Here is a 12,690-nt window from a genome sequence, read left to right as displayed (position 1 = left end):
TTGGCTCCTGCAAGATCCTTAGGAAGCTCATAGGAAGTCTGCATTTTATTTTAGTCAACAGGGCCAGAACCTCTGCACTGAAGTCTCTGGAGCCACAGCTGGCGCCTTAGAGACTGCAGAGGGGATGGGACCTGGTTTTGGAGAAAGGAGTGAGGGGTGGTGGAGGGAAGACTCGTTTTGAAATGAAAGGAGTCCTGGGTCTCTAAGCAGCTTCTAAAAATACCATCTCCCAGCGCTGGAGGGAGGTGGAAGGGGAAAAGCAAGCGTGAGGAGAATGAAGATGGGAAGAAGTGTGTGTGTGTGGGGGTTAAGAGCCCTTCTTCAGGTAGATCTGATTTCAGACCCCCCTCCCTCCCCACATCAGCATCCAAGGACTGGCCGGATGCCACACCTCCTTCTGCTTCCTCAGCGGGCTTGAGTAGTCTGAGCCCGAGCCCCTCCTGATGACCTTTCTTTTTACAGGCAAATGAACCCAACTCCTCCCAGCTATTCCTATGGCTACTGTCCAGCAGGTATATCTGTGAGCAAGCAAGTGTGCTTGTACACATACTACACAGAGAGAGCTACAGAGAGAGAGAGAGACAGAGAGAGAACATATGAAAGCAGCTTGTAAATGGCCAGTGCTCTACGATGCCAGAAAATTTCATTACACTCTGTGTGTGCTCTAAAGGAGGTATGGACGGTGGCAGAGACGGGGGTTGACCCAGGTATCCTTAGCACAAAGCACTGGTCCCAGTAAGTGTTGGTTGGAGGGGTAAGAAATACATATACATAAAGTGCACTGACACACAGGCCACACAGGTCACGTAGACACAGGATTCACATTCATTCTCAAGACTTCTCCAGCTATTATTTCCTCCAAAAGGAGAGGGGTTGGGTCCCCCAAGAAAAGAGCTCTGAAAAGCCACAGGGTGGGTGGAGCTTTCTCCGTTCAAGTTCAGCCCAGATGGTGGCGCTCAACAGCCGCCTCCCTCGTCCTGGAGGGCCCCAACCCTTTCCACACCAACGCCTTAAACCCTCAGCTTGCACATAAATGACCTTCACGAGGTAGAGGTCGTGTTCCACGTTTCCTTGCGGCTTCTTCAGCTCTGGTTGAACTCTGCGAGGATTACTCCGCCTTTCTCGCAGATGTCTAGGAGTTCTGGCCACTACGCTCCTCACCAGTCCCCTGGGGTGGGCGTAGAGGGATTATCAAAGGGGGGAACTCCAGGCTCTGAGCAGAATGGGGAAAGGGGTGGTTGTGAAGAGTGCTGCCTGTGTCCTCTTGCAAGAGCAAGAATCTGAGAAGTCGATCGTTTATGCAAAAATCTGCCCCTGCCCCATCCAGGCATCCACAGTTTCCCAGCGTTGCTGGTAGGGTGGGACTCTTTCCCACTTTGCCCTCCTTTCTTGAGTAGCTCCCGGGTCCGGGCTTGGCCCCTTCAACCTGCCGGTGTGTGTGTGTGTGTGTGTGTGTGCGTGTGTGTGTGTGTGTGTGAAGAGGGCGGGGAGAGAAGGGGGCGGAATTGAGCCATGAGACACTAGGAGCCGCAGACACTGGAAGAAGCCAAGAGCTGGGAGATAGAAGAGCTCCCCTGAGCTTGGGTCAGGATATCAAAACCCTCTGCAAGTCCTGGGAACAACGGAGCTTCCAGGCTATCTCAGAGGCTGCGAGTGTCGCTGCCTCCCCGAGGCTCGCCCCTTCGTCAGACACGCCCACGTCATCTACTTCTCAGGAATGAGGGGCTATGGTTTAGTGCTCTAGGCCACGGAGGCAGCTCATCCCCTTCCCCAAGAGTCCAGCCAGCGCTCAGCTCTGCCCTACCCCCACGATTTGGAGATTGGCGGGACCCCTTCCTTTCCCCGTTCAGTTCACTGTTCCACCCCTAGCCTATGAAACCCCACCCCTTCACCCTCCGCTGGCGGGGATTGGTGGAGCTCCAGCAGCGGTGCTTAGTGATTGGTCCCGATGGATGACGGTAGCCTGTGAGATCCCGCCCCCAGCCGGCTCTGTGGTCTGAGGGCACTGCTCAGCGGTGCTGGGTCTGTCGCGGCTTGAGCCGCCACCGCACAGACAGCTTGGTCTGCGGACCATGGAGACACGCGTCGGTCCACATCCGCTGCGCCTGTTCGTTTGCCTGATGCCACTCTGTCTCGCATTGCTTTTGGGACCAGGGAGACCCGGGACCGCCGAGGAAGGTGAGGAGACTGGTGGCTGTTCTTGGAACCTGGGATGCCAAAAGATAGGGGGCTGAAGAACCGGGGTGCTGGGGAAGGAGTCGTGTGGAGAGACTGGAATCCGTATAGGGGTTTGAAGCAAGCGGGCAGCAGGAATCAAAGAACTGGAGAGACGAGAAAAAGGTGGCTAAGCGATGGAAAGAGAGGCATTGAGGAGCTCTGGGGTTGGAGACCTGGAAGGCTGGGGAAGAAAGACCAGGAACCGTGGGAGCCAGAGGAGGAGGTCCAGGGGTCGGTGAGACGGACAGGTTGAGCGATTGGAGGGGGGAAGTGTGGGGGCAGGGAGAAGAAGAGAGCGCAGGAGACAGAAAGATGCGGAGGTGAGATCGAAGTATGGGGGGACGGGGTGGAGTCCGAATAGCGGGGCCTAGGGGACCACTGTGCGGCCAACAGGAGGTGGAATGCTGGTAGGCGGTGGGGGTTTGGGGTGGGGGCTGCCCGACGTGCTGATCCAGGAGGTGTCCGCAGTGCTGAATGTGAAGCGTGGACTACCTGGAGCCGTCAGCATTGCTGGTTTGGGCGGCCCATAGTACCAGACCCCCGAGTCTTGCCTCTGATTCTGAATTTGGGGGAACTGTACACTTAGTTGAATCCAGAGGCGTCATATCAAGGTGCTGAATCCTGAGGAAATGGAATTTGTGGCTTTGCCCACCGGGTTCGTCCTGGGCTGGATTTCTGACCCTTTACAATATGCAATTCTAATTTACTGTCAGTTATACTAAAATCAAGACGCCGTTGGCGGCCCTGCCCACTATCCATGATGTCTTTGGAGCCAACCCGCTTAGAGGCCCTCACTTTGGGGCCTCGTCCCTTTGCTTAAGCTCCAGATAAGTAATCTTTCAAGATTTCAGGATGGCCTGGGCTCCTATCTCTGAGCTGCTGCTGTGCTATCCAAACCTGTGCTTTTCTGGGACTGACACTGAGAAGAACTCAGACTGCTGGGATGATGCCTTCTAGGGGAAGAAAATTACTCCAAGCCTCTCTGGAACAGGAGGGGTCATGGTTTTATATATATAAAAGGACCGCTGACATTCTTTCAAAGGCAGTTGAGATGAGAGCAGCTGGAAAAGGCGCTGGCTGAGAAGATGAGAGATTTTCATTTCCCCTGCTGCTGAGAGGGTCTCTCCATTTCGTTTTCCCCCAGAGGCCCTGGAAGTCAAAGTAAAAAGGTTCAAGTTTTGTCCATCCCTGCTGGGATGTATACAGGAATCTTCTAATACACTCATTTTCCCCCTCTTCTTGATGCTTAGTTATAATTTAGGGAATCTGGGAAGGCCGGGCGGGGGGGGGGGGTTCACTGACAACCCCCCATTTTAAAGCCAGCCTTAGAGTACTTGCCATGTACTCTGTGGCAGGCTAAATAATGACTCCCCGCAATATGTCCACATCCTAATCTCCACAACATGTGAATGTTATCCTAAATGGCCGGAGACTTTTCAGATATGATTAAGGATTCTGAGATGAAGAGATTATTTGGATGGGCCTGATATAATCGCAATGGTCCTTATAAATGGGATGCAGGAGAAGTCAGTCAGAGGAGAAGGCAATATGATGACAGAAGCAGAGATTGGAGTGATGCATTTTGGAGATGGAGGAGGGGGCCACAAGCCAATGAATACAGGTGGCCTTAGAAGCTGAAGAAGGAAATGGATCTCCTCTCTGAAACTCCAGAATAAACCAGGCTTGCAGACACCCTGTGGACCAGTGAAACTGATTTCCAACTTCTGACCTCCAGAACTGTAAGAAAATAAATTTCTATTGTTTTAAGCCACTTAATTGTGGTAATTTGTTACAGCAGCCACAGGAAACTAACACAGGCTCTTTCCCTAATCGTGTGGCTCTCCTTCTCTGGACTTGAGCTACTCACACCCCTTCCTGGGGATTTATGCAATGGAAAAAACTTGTCTGTGTCCTTTGTCACATTTGCTATCCCTTAACAAATTTGCAGTGAACTCATCAAAGGGGCCACCCTTCTGACCTTCTGGCTTTCTGGCATCTCTGTTCTCCCCTCTCCTTAGTCATCCTCCTGGATTCCAAAGCCTCCCAGGCTGAGCTGGGCTGGACTGCATTGCCTAGTAATGGGGTAAGTGCAAACCTTCCCCCCCACTCCCCGTCCCAGGGAGATCCTGTCGTGCTCCTGACTCGGTCGCATTAGTTCCCCATGGTTACTCAGGTTAAAATGCTCCTTGGAACATGTGGAAGGCAGCAGCCCTGACTTCAAGGCAGAGTTGCCTATTAGAAAATGGTGAGTTTTCAATCAGACAGTCAAAATATAAAGTAAACTAAAATAAAATAAGTGAGGCGAGACTGGCTGTGTCTAGGAACAGAAATGTGGCCTCTGGATGGAGCCAGTGCTGGACAGTGCCTTGCACACAGTAGATCCTCCAAGCTGTGGTGTTGGTTGATGGATTGGTAGAAGAAGCAAGCCTTGGAATTCTAAAGAGGCTTGGAAACAGGGTCGGTGGGGAGATGTGGCGGTATGAGAGCAGCTTGGTGCTATGGAAAAGGCCCTGGGTGGAGAGCCAGGAGACTCCAGGCACTATTCTTACCAGTGCCACTAACTCCACGTGCGTATCCAGTCAACTCCCTGTCCCTCTGGAGCCTCAGCTTTCCCATCCATAAAATTAAGACTTGGACTCAGTTGTCTCCAACGTGTATCTCTGCTTTGCATTTTATAATTTCAGGGGTGTGTATGGCGAGTGGGGGAGCCAGGGCGGCGAAGGTAGGAGGGAAAGGAGAATGTGAAATGACGGGGCAGGGGTGTTTCAGCTTGAGTGACCGCCAGGACTCGACCCACTGGGGGCGCCTTGGCTCTGAGCTGCCCACACCTTTGTTCTCCTCCTCAGTGGGAGGAGATCAGCGGCGTGGACGAACACGACCGTCCCATCCGCACATACCAGGTGTGCAACGTGCTGGAGCCCAACCAGGACAACTGGTTGCAGACGGGCTGGATCAGCCGCGGCCGCGGGCAGCGCATCTTCGTGGAGCTGCAGTTCACACTGCGCGACTGCAGCAGCATCCCCGGCGCCGCGGGCACCTGCAAGGAGACTTTCAACGTCTACTACCTGGAAACCGAGGCCGACCTGGTGGTCCGCGGGCGTCCCCGCCCTGGTGGCAGCCAGCCCCGCAAGATCGACACGATCGCAGCGGACGAGAGCTTCACGCAGGGCGACCTGGGCGAACGCAAGATGAAGCTAAACACAGAGGTGCGCGAGATCGGCCCGCTCAGCCGGCGGGGTTTCCACCTGGCCTTTCAGGACGTGGGCGCATGCGTGGCGCTGGTCTCCGTGCGCGTCTACTACAAGCAGTGCCGCGCCACGGTGCGGGGCCTGGCGGCGTTCCCAGCCACCGCGGCGGAGAGCGCCTTCTCCACGCTGGTGGAGGTGACCGGAACGTGCGTGGCGCACTCGGAAGGGGAGCCCGGCAGCCCCCCGCGCATGCACTGCGGCGCGGATGGCGAGTGGCTGGTGCCCGTGGGCCGCTGCAGCTGCAGTGCGGGATTCCAGGAACGCGGTGACATCTGTGAAGGTATCCAGCGGGTTGGAGTGTGTGGTGTGGGAGTGTAGCGCGCGCAGGTGGCAATTTGGAAAGAGTGCCCTAGATGAAAGAGGCGGGCGGGGGGGGGGGGGGCTGGAAGTGGGGACGTGGAAAAGCTGTGGGTTGTGGAGTCTTGAGTCCTGAGCTTCCAGTGGGTCCAGCTAGGGCCAATGAGTGAAGTTACTAGGAGGTAAATTTGACTCTATATAAGGGAGCCTTAGGGGCCTATATTTCAGGCACTATGATAAGCACCTCATCACACAGGTCTTCTCATTTATTCATGGCAGTAAAGTAAGTCATTATCTCTGCTTTGCAAATGAGGAGACAGAGGCTCAGAGGGATTAACACCTCATTTGCAAAGTTAGGAAACAGGCAACCAGGATTTGAATCCAGATTTGCCCAACTCTCAAGTTCTTTCTACTACACCATGTTGCCTCCCTATGCACAAAGAACTCCATAGCGGCCCAACTCTACCAGCTATTGGCTGCTGGGATTGGTTACTTATAGGGAGTGAGCGCTCTCTGTCACTGACAATTTGCAAGTCAGGCTGGTAGGGGGATTCTGGAGCTTGAGAAAGAGAGATTGGAACGTTGCACTAGATGACTACTAATATCCCACCCAACTCTCTCAACTAGAGTCACTGTACCCCTGGGGTACCCTCTGTGTTGGGGGTTTTGTGGATTCTCAGGTCTGTGGGAGCACCAGGAACTGACGTCTCCTTCTCTTCCCTTCTATGGCTCTGAGGACTGAGGGTGACGATGGAGTGTGGATGTGTGCACCTAAGGGAGAAAGAGCAAGTGATGCCTTTTCTAAGCCGTGTCCTTTTCTGGGTGCCAGAGCAACTGAAATGAATCCGGCATAGTCTCAGCTCTTAAGCTCACAGTTTAGGTGGAGAGATGTAAAAATTTAAAAATCACAACAGGGTGACATACTCATATGCTCTAATAGAGGGGTTAACACAGTGGTGGGAAGACAGGGCAGGAAGTGATGGAACTTGCTTTCATTTCTTTATTCCATCATCCATTCAGTATGAATTGAGAACATAACATCTGCATTTACTGAGGGTTTATGATATGTATATACATGAATGTCGTCATTTCTTCCCTGGGGAAACTTGTGACTTAGTAAGGGATTTGGAGGAATGAACCTTCCTGAGCTCCCTAGGTAGCATTAGGATCCGCCTCTGTGCTCTAAAGGCACCTGTTGCAACCTCCATTTCTGCACTTACCTCATAGTATGCAGTGGTCTACTTACGTGTGTTTCCACCACTGGACTAGGAACTTTGGAGCTCAGGCAATGTGTTGTATTAGTCTCAGTAGCCCCAGTGTCCATAACAGAATGTGGTATATGGTAGGTGCCCAGTGGAAATTATCAGGTAAATAAGTGGTTACCATAGGGTGTGATACATATCAACAGAGAGCCGAGAAAGCCTGGAGAAGGGAGAACCCAATTCTAAGGGTGGAGAGAGCCAGTAAGAAGGCCTTATCTTCCAGACAGCTGTGAGAATTCTGAGTTAAGAGACTGTGTGCAGAAGCATGGAGACAGGAGAGAATGTAGCATAATAGGGGCTATGCAAGTTAGCATGGCTGGAGCACAGGGCACTTGGAGGGGTGGGAGCGATGGAGCTGGAGAGGGCTATGGGCAAATCATGAAGGACCTTGAACGTTGAGATAATGAGTTTAGACTTTATGTTTTAGACTGCTGGGGAGGATTTGAAGCAGGAATCACTTGAGGGCTCATAGGTGCTAAGGGAAGAGTTCAGAAAGGATTGGAGAAGGAAGAATTAGAGGCCAGAAGCTAAGGAAGGGAGAGGATACGATAGGCCAGAAGAAAGAGCACAAGGCCTGTAGTAGGGATCATTGAGAGATGAGGATGGATGTGATAATGAGAGAGCATCCACAACACTTGGTGATACAGGGCAACAAAGGAGTCTTTTGACTCCTATGCTTCTGGAGGATTGAGTGGACAGACGGTCATTCACTGGGGTAGCGAATACAGGATGTGGATGGACATATCAAATTTATGGTGTCCATGGTGCGTTCAAGTGGAGGTAGCTGGAAAGTGGGTCTGGAGCTCAGCAACAGAAAGAGATGCTGCTTGAAGCTGTGGGTGTGGTTGGGACAGACCATGGAGAACGTGTGGGGTAAGAAGCAGGAGGGCCAATGAGGAAGACTCACAGAACAGCTATCTTTACCGGGAAGTAGAAGAAACAGAGCCCATAAAAAAGGCAGTGGTCAGAGGTTGGAGGAGCGTGAGGAGAGTGTGATTTCATGGCAGCCAAGGAAGACGGAGGTGTCTGGAAGGGAATGGCCTACAGTGTTGGGAGCACTCAGATAAGGCAAGGATTAGACAATGTCTGCTCAGTGGCTCTGGTGAGAGCAGTTTCAGTGGAATGATGTTTTAGTCAGTTTTATTGTTTTTAGGTACTATACGGACAGTACCCTACTGCCTACACCCTAAACGGGCCGCTCTTACTGCTCCACTCCCTTGTTCTGTCACTGGGGAGAGCCAGTAGAGAAGGAACAGTGTAAGGTTAGGTGGAAGGTCTGGGAGGAGGTGAAGGGACAGGATGCAGAGTGAAAGAAAAGGAGCTGTTCTTCAGCAGGAGGCTGTTCATCCCTCCACTAGGCCTGGAAGAGAGGAGAGGGAAGATGGGTGTGAACGGAGGGGTTTGTGGGTTTGATGGCCAGACATTGAGGAAATTACTGATGGCCTCTCTTCTTCCTATAAGGTGGGAAGGAGGGCATCTGTACCAGTGGACAGCAGGACGTTGGTCTGTTTTCTTGACTGCTGTATCTCCAGAGCATAGACCAGTACCTGACTCGTAGCAGATGCTAAAATAAAATTGTTGAATGAATGGGTCAGCGGCTGGAGGAGGAGGTTTGGATCCACCAATCTGGGCAGTTGCACCACACACACACACACACACACACACACACACACACACACACACACACACACACACACTCAGGAACCCAATCCCAATCCAGAGCTATGTTGAACTCCCTCAGGCTGAGACCTAACAAAGGCCACTTGTAATGGCATCAGCTCTGCCTTGGGGAGTAGGGTGCTGGGGAGGTTGCCAAGGAAAGTTTCACAGAGAGGTATTATTTTGAACTGGGGTTTGAAGAAGCAGAAGAGCTTGCCAGGACAGAAGGGGTGTAGGACATTATAGGACTGGTAGGACATAGGGCTCGTAGGTGCTAAGGGAAGAGTTCAGCGTGGCGTGGGCAGGGGAACAGCAGTGAGGAGCTGTCGGAGGGTTTCAAGCAGGGAAGTGAAATGGTCAGATCAGTATTTAGAAAGTGAAGGATAATTGTCACCCCAATAAATTTAATAAAATTAAATTTAAAAAAAAGAAAAAGAAAGTGAAGGACGCTCAAAAGCCTTCTGTACCTAAGTGGAGGTCCCTCTGTAAAGGTGGATAGATGTGGAGGGGACGGAGCAAAGATGTTCTCTCCCTTTTTTGTTTTTCTCTTTAGGAATCCTGACTCTTGTCCCCCCTCTCCCAGCCACTAGAGGAATTATTGAAAGACTTTGGGAAAAACTCAGGGCATATGACCTGTGTCCTCAGATCTCTGTAGGACCGCCTTGGAGCAGAGGGACCCCAGCAGATATGTCTTCTAAGGCTCCGCAGGGCACACTGAGACCCATGATGGGGTGGGACGAGGTGGATTACAGACAGGGAGGTTGATTGGGGCTCAACATAAGGAAGCACTTTCTAACTGCCATGTTGTTCAGCTGAGGCAGCCTCAGAAGAGGGTGGGCTCCCCTTCACCAAGTATATGAGCAAAGACTGTGGCAACTGCTAGGAAAGCTGCTGGAGGACTAGGCCAGCTGGGAGGTGAATGAGATGACCTCTGAAATTCCAACTCTGACCTTGAGAAAGAGAGGGAGGATCTGGCAGTCAGGAGTTGCTTCCCTGGGTCTGCCCTTCAACACAAACCTCTTCTAAACAGAACCTCTCCAAGTAAAGATAACCAGTGCTGTCTCAGATGGGACTACCCATCTCTAAGACACATATCCACAGAGAAAGGGAGCCCCCAGCATTCTTTCCCTACCGCTATGAGCCCCTGCAAACAGATCGCCTCTTTTATTCCACAACAGAGGTGGGCAGGCTATGGTTATTTGCATTTGACTGAGGGTTTCTTGAAGCCAGAGAGGCATAGGAAGTGGCAGAGCTAACACTCAAACCCAAGCCTTCTGAGTCCCAGCCAGGGTCGCTTGCTGCTGCCCACCAGACTACAGACCACACACAATGTTAGTGGGTTCCATGCCTTGTTCTGAGGCAGAGGCTTCCAAAGGCTCCTGGGCTGCTGAGGCCCTGCCCAAAGCTGGGTGGCCCTGGATTCTAGGCAAGATGGAGCCTCCCAAGCCTAAGCCCTGCAGATGATGGAAACCCTCAACCCTTCCCCTCTTTTCCCAGGCAGGCTGAAAGTTCTTCCCAAGGGCTAGTCTGCATCCCTTCCTTTGTACTATGTCTTCTTGGGACTGGAGAGCAGCCAGCCTTCCATAGCCAGCTAAATTACAGGGGAGGGACAGAGAAATCCTGGTGGGGCTAGGGAGCAAGGTGAGAACCACCCAGGCTCTGAGAGGAGGGGCCAAGAGCCACTGCCTCTTTCTCTAGCCCAGCTGGTGAGAAATTTTTAAAAGTGGATGTGTAGCAGTTTCCACTTCAGGCTTGTGATGAAGGCACAGTAATTACAACCATTATTGTGTAAATGTCGTTTGTACTTTGCTAAGCAGTTTACACATCTTATCTCAGTTAATCTTCCATTAACCATTTTGAGGTAGGTATTCTACACAAGGCTCAGAGTGGTCAACTGACTTGTCCAAGGTCACACAGCAAATAATTGGTACAACTCAGCTGCAAACCCAGGATGTTCAGTGAAAAGCCTGTGCTTTTAACAACCTGTTTTCTGGGTGAGGTGAGAGAAGCAAAGTAACTGAGGAGGTGCCAAGACTAGAACCAGGGAACTTTCACTATCCCTCTTCTCTCTCTACTCTCTTCCACTTGGCTGGCCCTATTTTAAAACTGGAACCAAATGTGTGAGTTGAGGATTTATGATGCATTAACCCCAAATGGTGGAGGATGAGCTTTGACAACGTGTGTGTGTCAGAGTATTTGTGTCTGTGTAACTGGGCGTGTGTGGGTGTCTGTCCCTTGGTAACTGTGGAAGCACCTCTCTTCTATCCTCACATCAAGACTGGAAGTTTGGCACATTTTCTTCCAGTGGGCACTGGGACTGTGGCATCAGTTTACTGGGGTTGGAATCCCACCATTTACTAGCTGTGGGACATTGGGTAAGTTACTTAACCTCTCTGAGCCTTAGTGTCATTTTTAAAATGGTGATAAAATACATACTTCACAGGTTGTTGTAAGGATTAAATGAATTACTAGAAGTAAAGCACTGCTTTAGAACATGTTAAGTGCTTACTAAGGGTTAGGTAGTATGGGGTTGTTCAGTCAGGAGCTGCCACCCCATACATAGGGCAGGGAGTAGCTGAGACACCACCCCCCTTTCCCCACCACAATTAGATACAACTCTCATCCTAATAAGTGCTGGCAGAAAAGGGAGGGAGAGAGAAGCTGTGTAGGAGCCCCCTCCTTCTCACATTGCTCCTCCTCGCAGCCTGTCCCCCAGGCTTTTACAAGATGTCCTCTCGGCGGCCCCTCTGTTCGCCATGCCCAGAGCACAGCCGGGCCCTGGAAAATGCCTCCACGTTCTGCGTGTGCCAGGACAGCTATGCGCGCTCACCCACTGACCCGCCCTGGGCCTCCTGCACCCGTGAGTTCCCCTCCTGAAGGCCTTACGGAGGGGGGGTGGGTAGGTGGGTGGGGAACCGGTTAATAAAGGCAGGATCAAAGTGTTGGTGGGGGCAGAGGGCTCCACACTGGGGAGGAGAATGGTGGGAGTGAGGGCCAGCGACCCCGGGTTTAAGGAGGGGAGGCTGGGGTGGGGATGGGAGCCCGGGCTTTGGGGTGGAAGAACCAGGAAAACAGGGCGAGTCCAGACAGAGGCTTGAGGTTGGGCGTCTAGACAGATCACCCCGAGTGGACCGCCCCCACCTCATCTCACTCTCCAGCTAGGAAGCGGACCCCTGCCCCTATGCTATTCTCCATCCGCAAACCCCATCCTCATCCCCTCACTAACCTCCTTCCATCTCATGACCCGCCGAACCCCCCTCCTACATCCCACCTCTTCACTGGCCCCACGCCCCGTCCCGCCCCCTCGCTGCCCCGCGCAGCTCTTTCCCCCTCACCCCCTGACAACGCGGCCCTCCTGTGCCGCCCCAGGGCCGCCGTCGGCGCCGCGGGACCTGCAGTACAGCCTGAGCCGCTCGCCCCTGGCGCTTAGGCTGCACTGGCTGCCGCCCGCCGACTCGGGCGCCCGCTCGGACGTCACGTACTCGCTGCTGTGCCTGCGTTGCGGCCGCGAGGGCCCGGCGGGCGCGTGCGAGCCATGCGGGCCGCGCGTGGCCTTCGTGCCGCGCCAGGCCGGGCTCCGCGAGCGCGCCGCCACGCTGCTCCACCTGCGGCCCGGGGCGCGCTACACCGTGCGCGTGGCGGCGCTCAACGGCGTCTCGGGCCCGGCGGCCGCCGCGGGGGCCACCTACGCGCAGGTCACCGTCTCCACGGGGCCCGGGGGTAAGGCCTCTCCGCGCCCTGGAGAGGCGTCCTTTCCTTCTCCCTCCTGCGCCTTCCCCAAGCCTCCTCTGTCCGTCCCACGGGAGCACCCCTACACCCCGCAGCCACCCCAGAGAAACCACAATTGGTACCAACGATGCCGCAAATCAATGCACAGCGTCTCTCTAGGAGACGAAGTGACGACAAAAATCCTCAAGTCCAGTGACCCCCATCGAGGTTCAGCTCCCTTATCAATGTCAAGGGGTAGAGAATGAGGGGGGATACAGGTGACTCCTTGCCGCTGGGCC

General features: G+C 53.2%; 1 protein-coding gene across 3 annotated transcripts in view; it reads left to right on the top strand.

Annotated features, from left to right (window-relative positions):
- The window catches only part of EPHA10 (EPH receptor A10), a 55,334-nt gene that overhangs the window by 15,962 nt on the left and 26,682 nt on the right, over positions 1–12,690 (top strand). Inside the window, exons 3-8 of one of the 3 annotated variants that reach the window (XM_074334413.1) lie at positions 463–673; positions 1,870–2,178; positions 4,236–4,300; positions 5,064–5,745; positions 11,388–11,543; positions 12,053–12,403. In XM_074334413.1, the coding sequence (XP_074190514.1) occupies positions 2,073–2,178; positions 4,236–4,300; positions 5,064–5,745; positions 11,388–11,543; positions 12,053–12,403 (1,360 nt within the window). In that variant the 5' untranslated portion in view covers positions 463–673; positions 1,870–2,072. Of the gene's footprint in view, positions 1–462; positions 2,179–4,235; positions 4,301–5,063; positions 5,746–11,387; positions 11,544–12,052; positions 12,404–12,690 lie in introns of all 3 variants that reach the window. The other 2 variants (XM_074334414.1, XM_019726558.2) reach the window with 2 other exon arrangements.

The sequence above is a fragment of the Rhinolophus sinicus genome, linkage group LG06 (genome assembly GCF_036562045.2).
Source record: "Rhinolophus sinicus isolate RSC01 linkage group LG06, ASM3656204v1, whole genome shotgun sequence".
Taxonomy (NCBI): Eukaryota; Metazoa; Chordata; class Mammalia; order Chiroptera; family Rhinolophidae; genus Rhinolophus; species Rhinolophus sinicus.
Note: the sequence above shows the minus strand (reverse complement) of the source record. Positions and strands in the feature narration are given on the sequence as shown.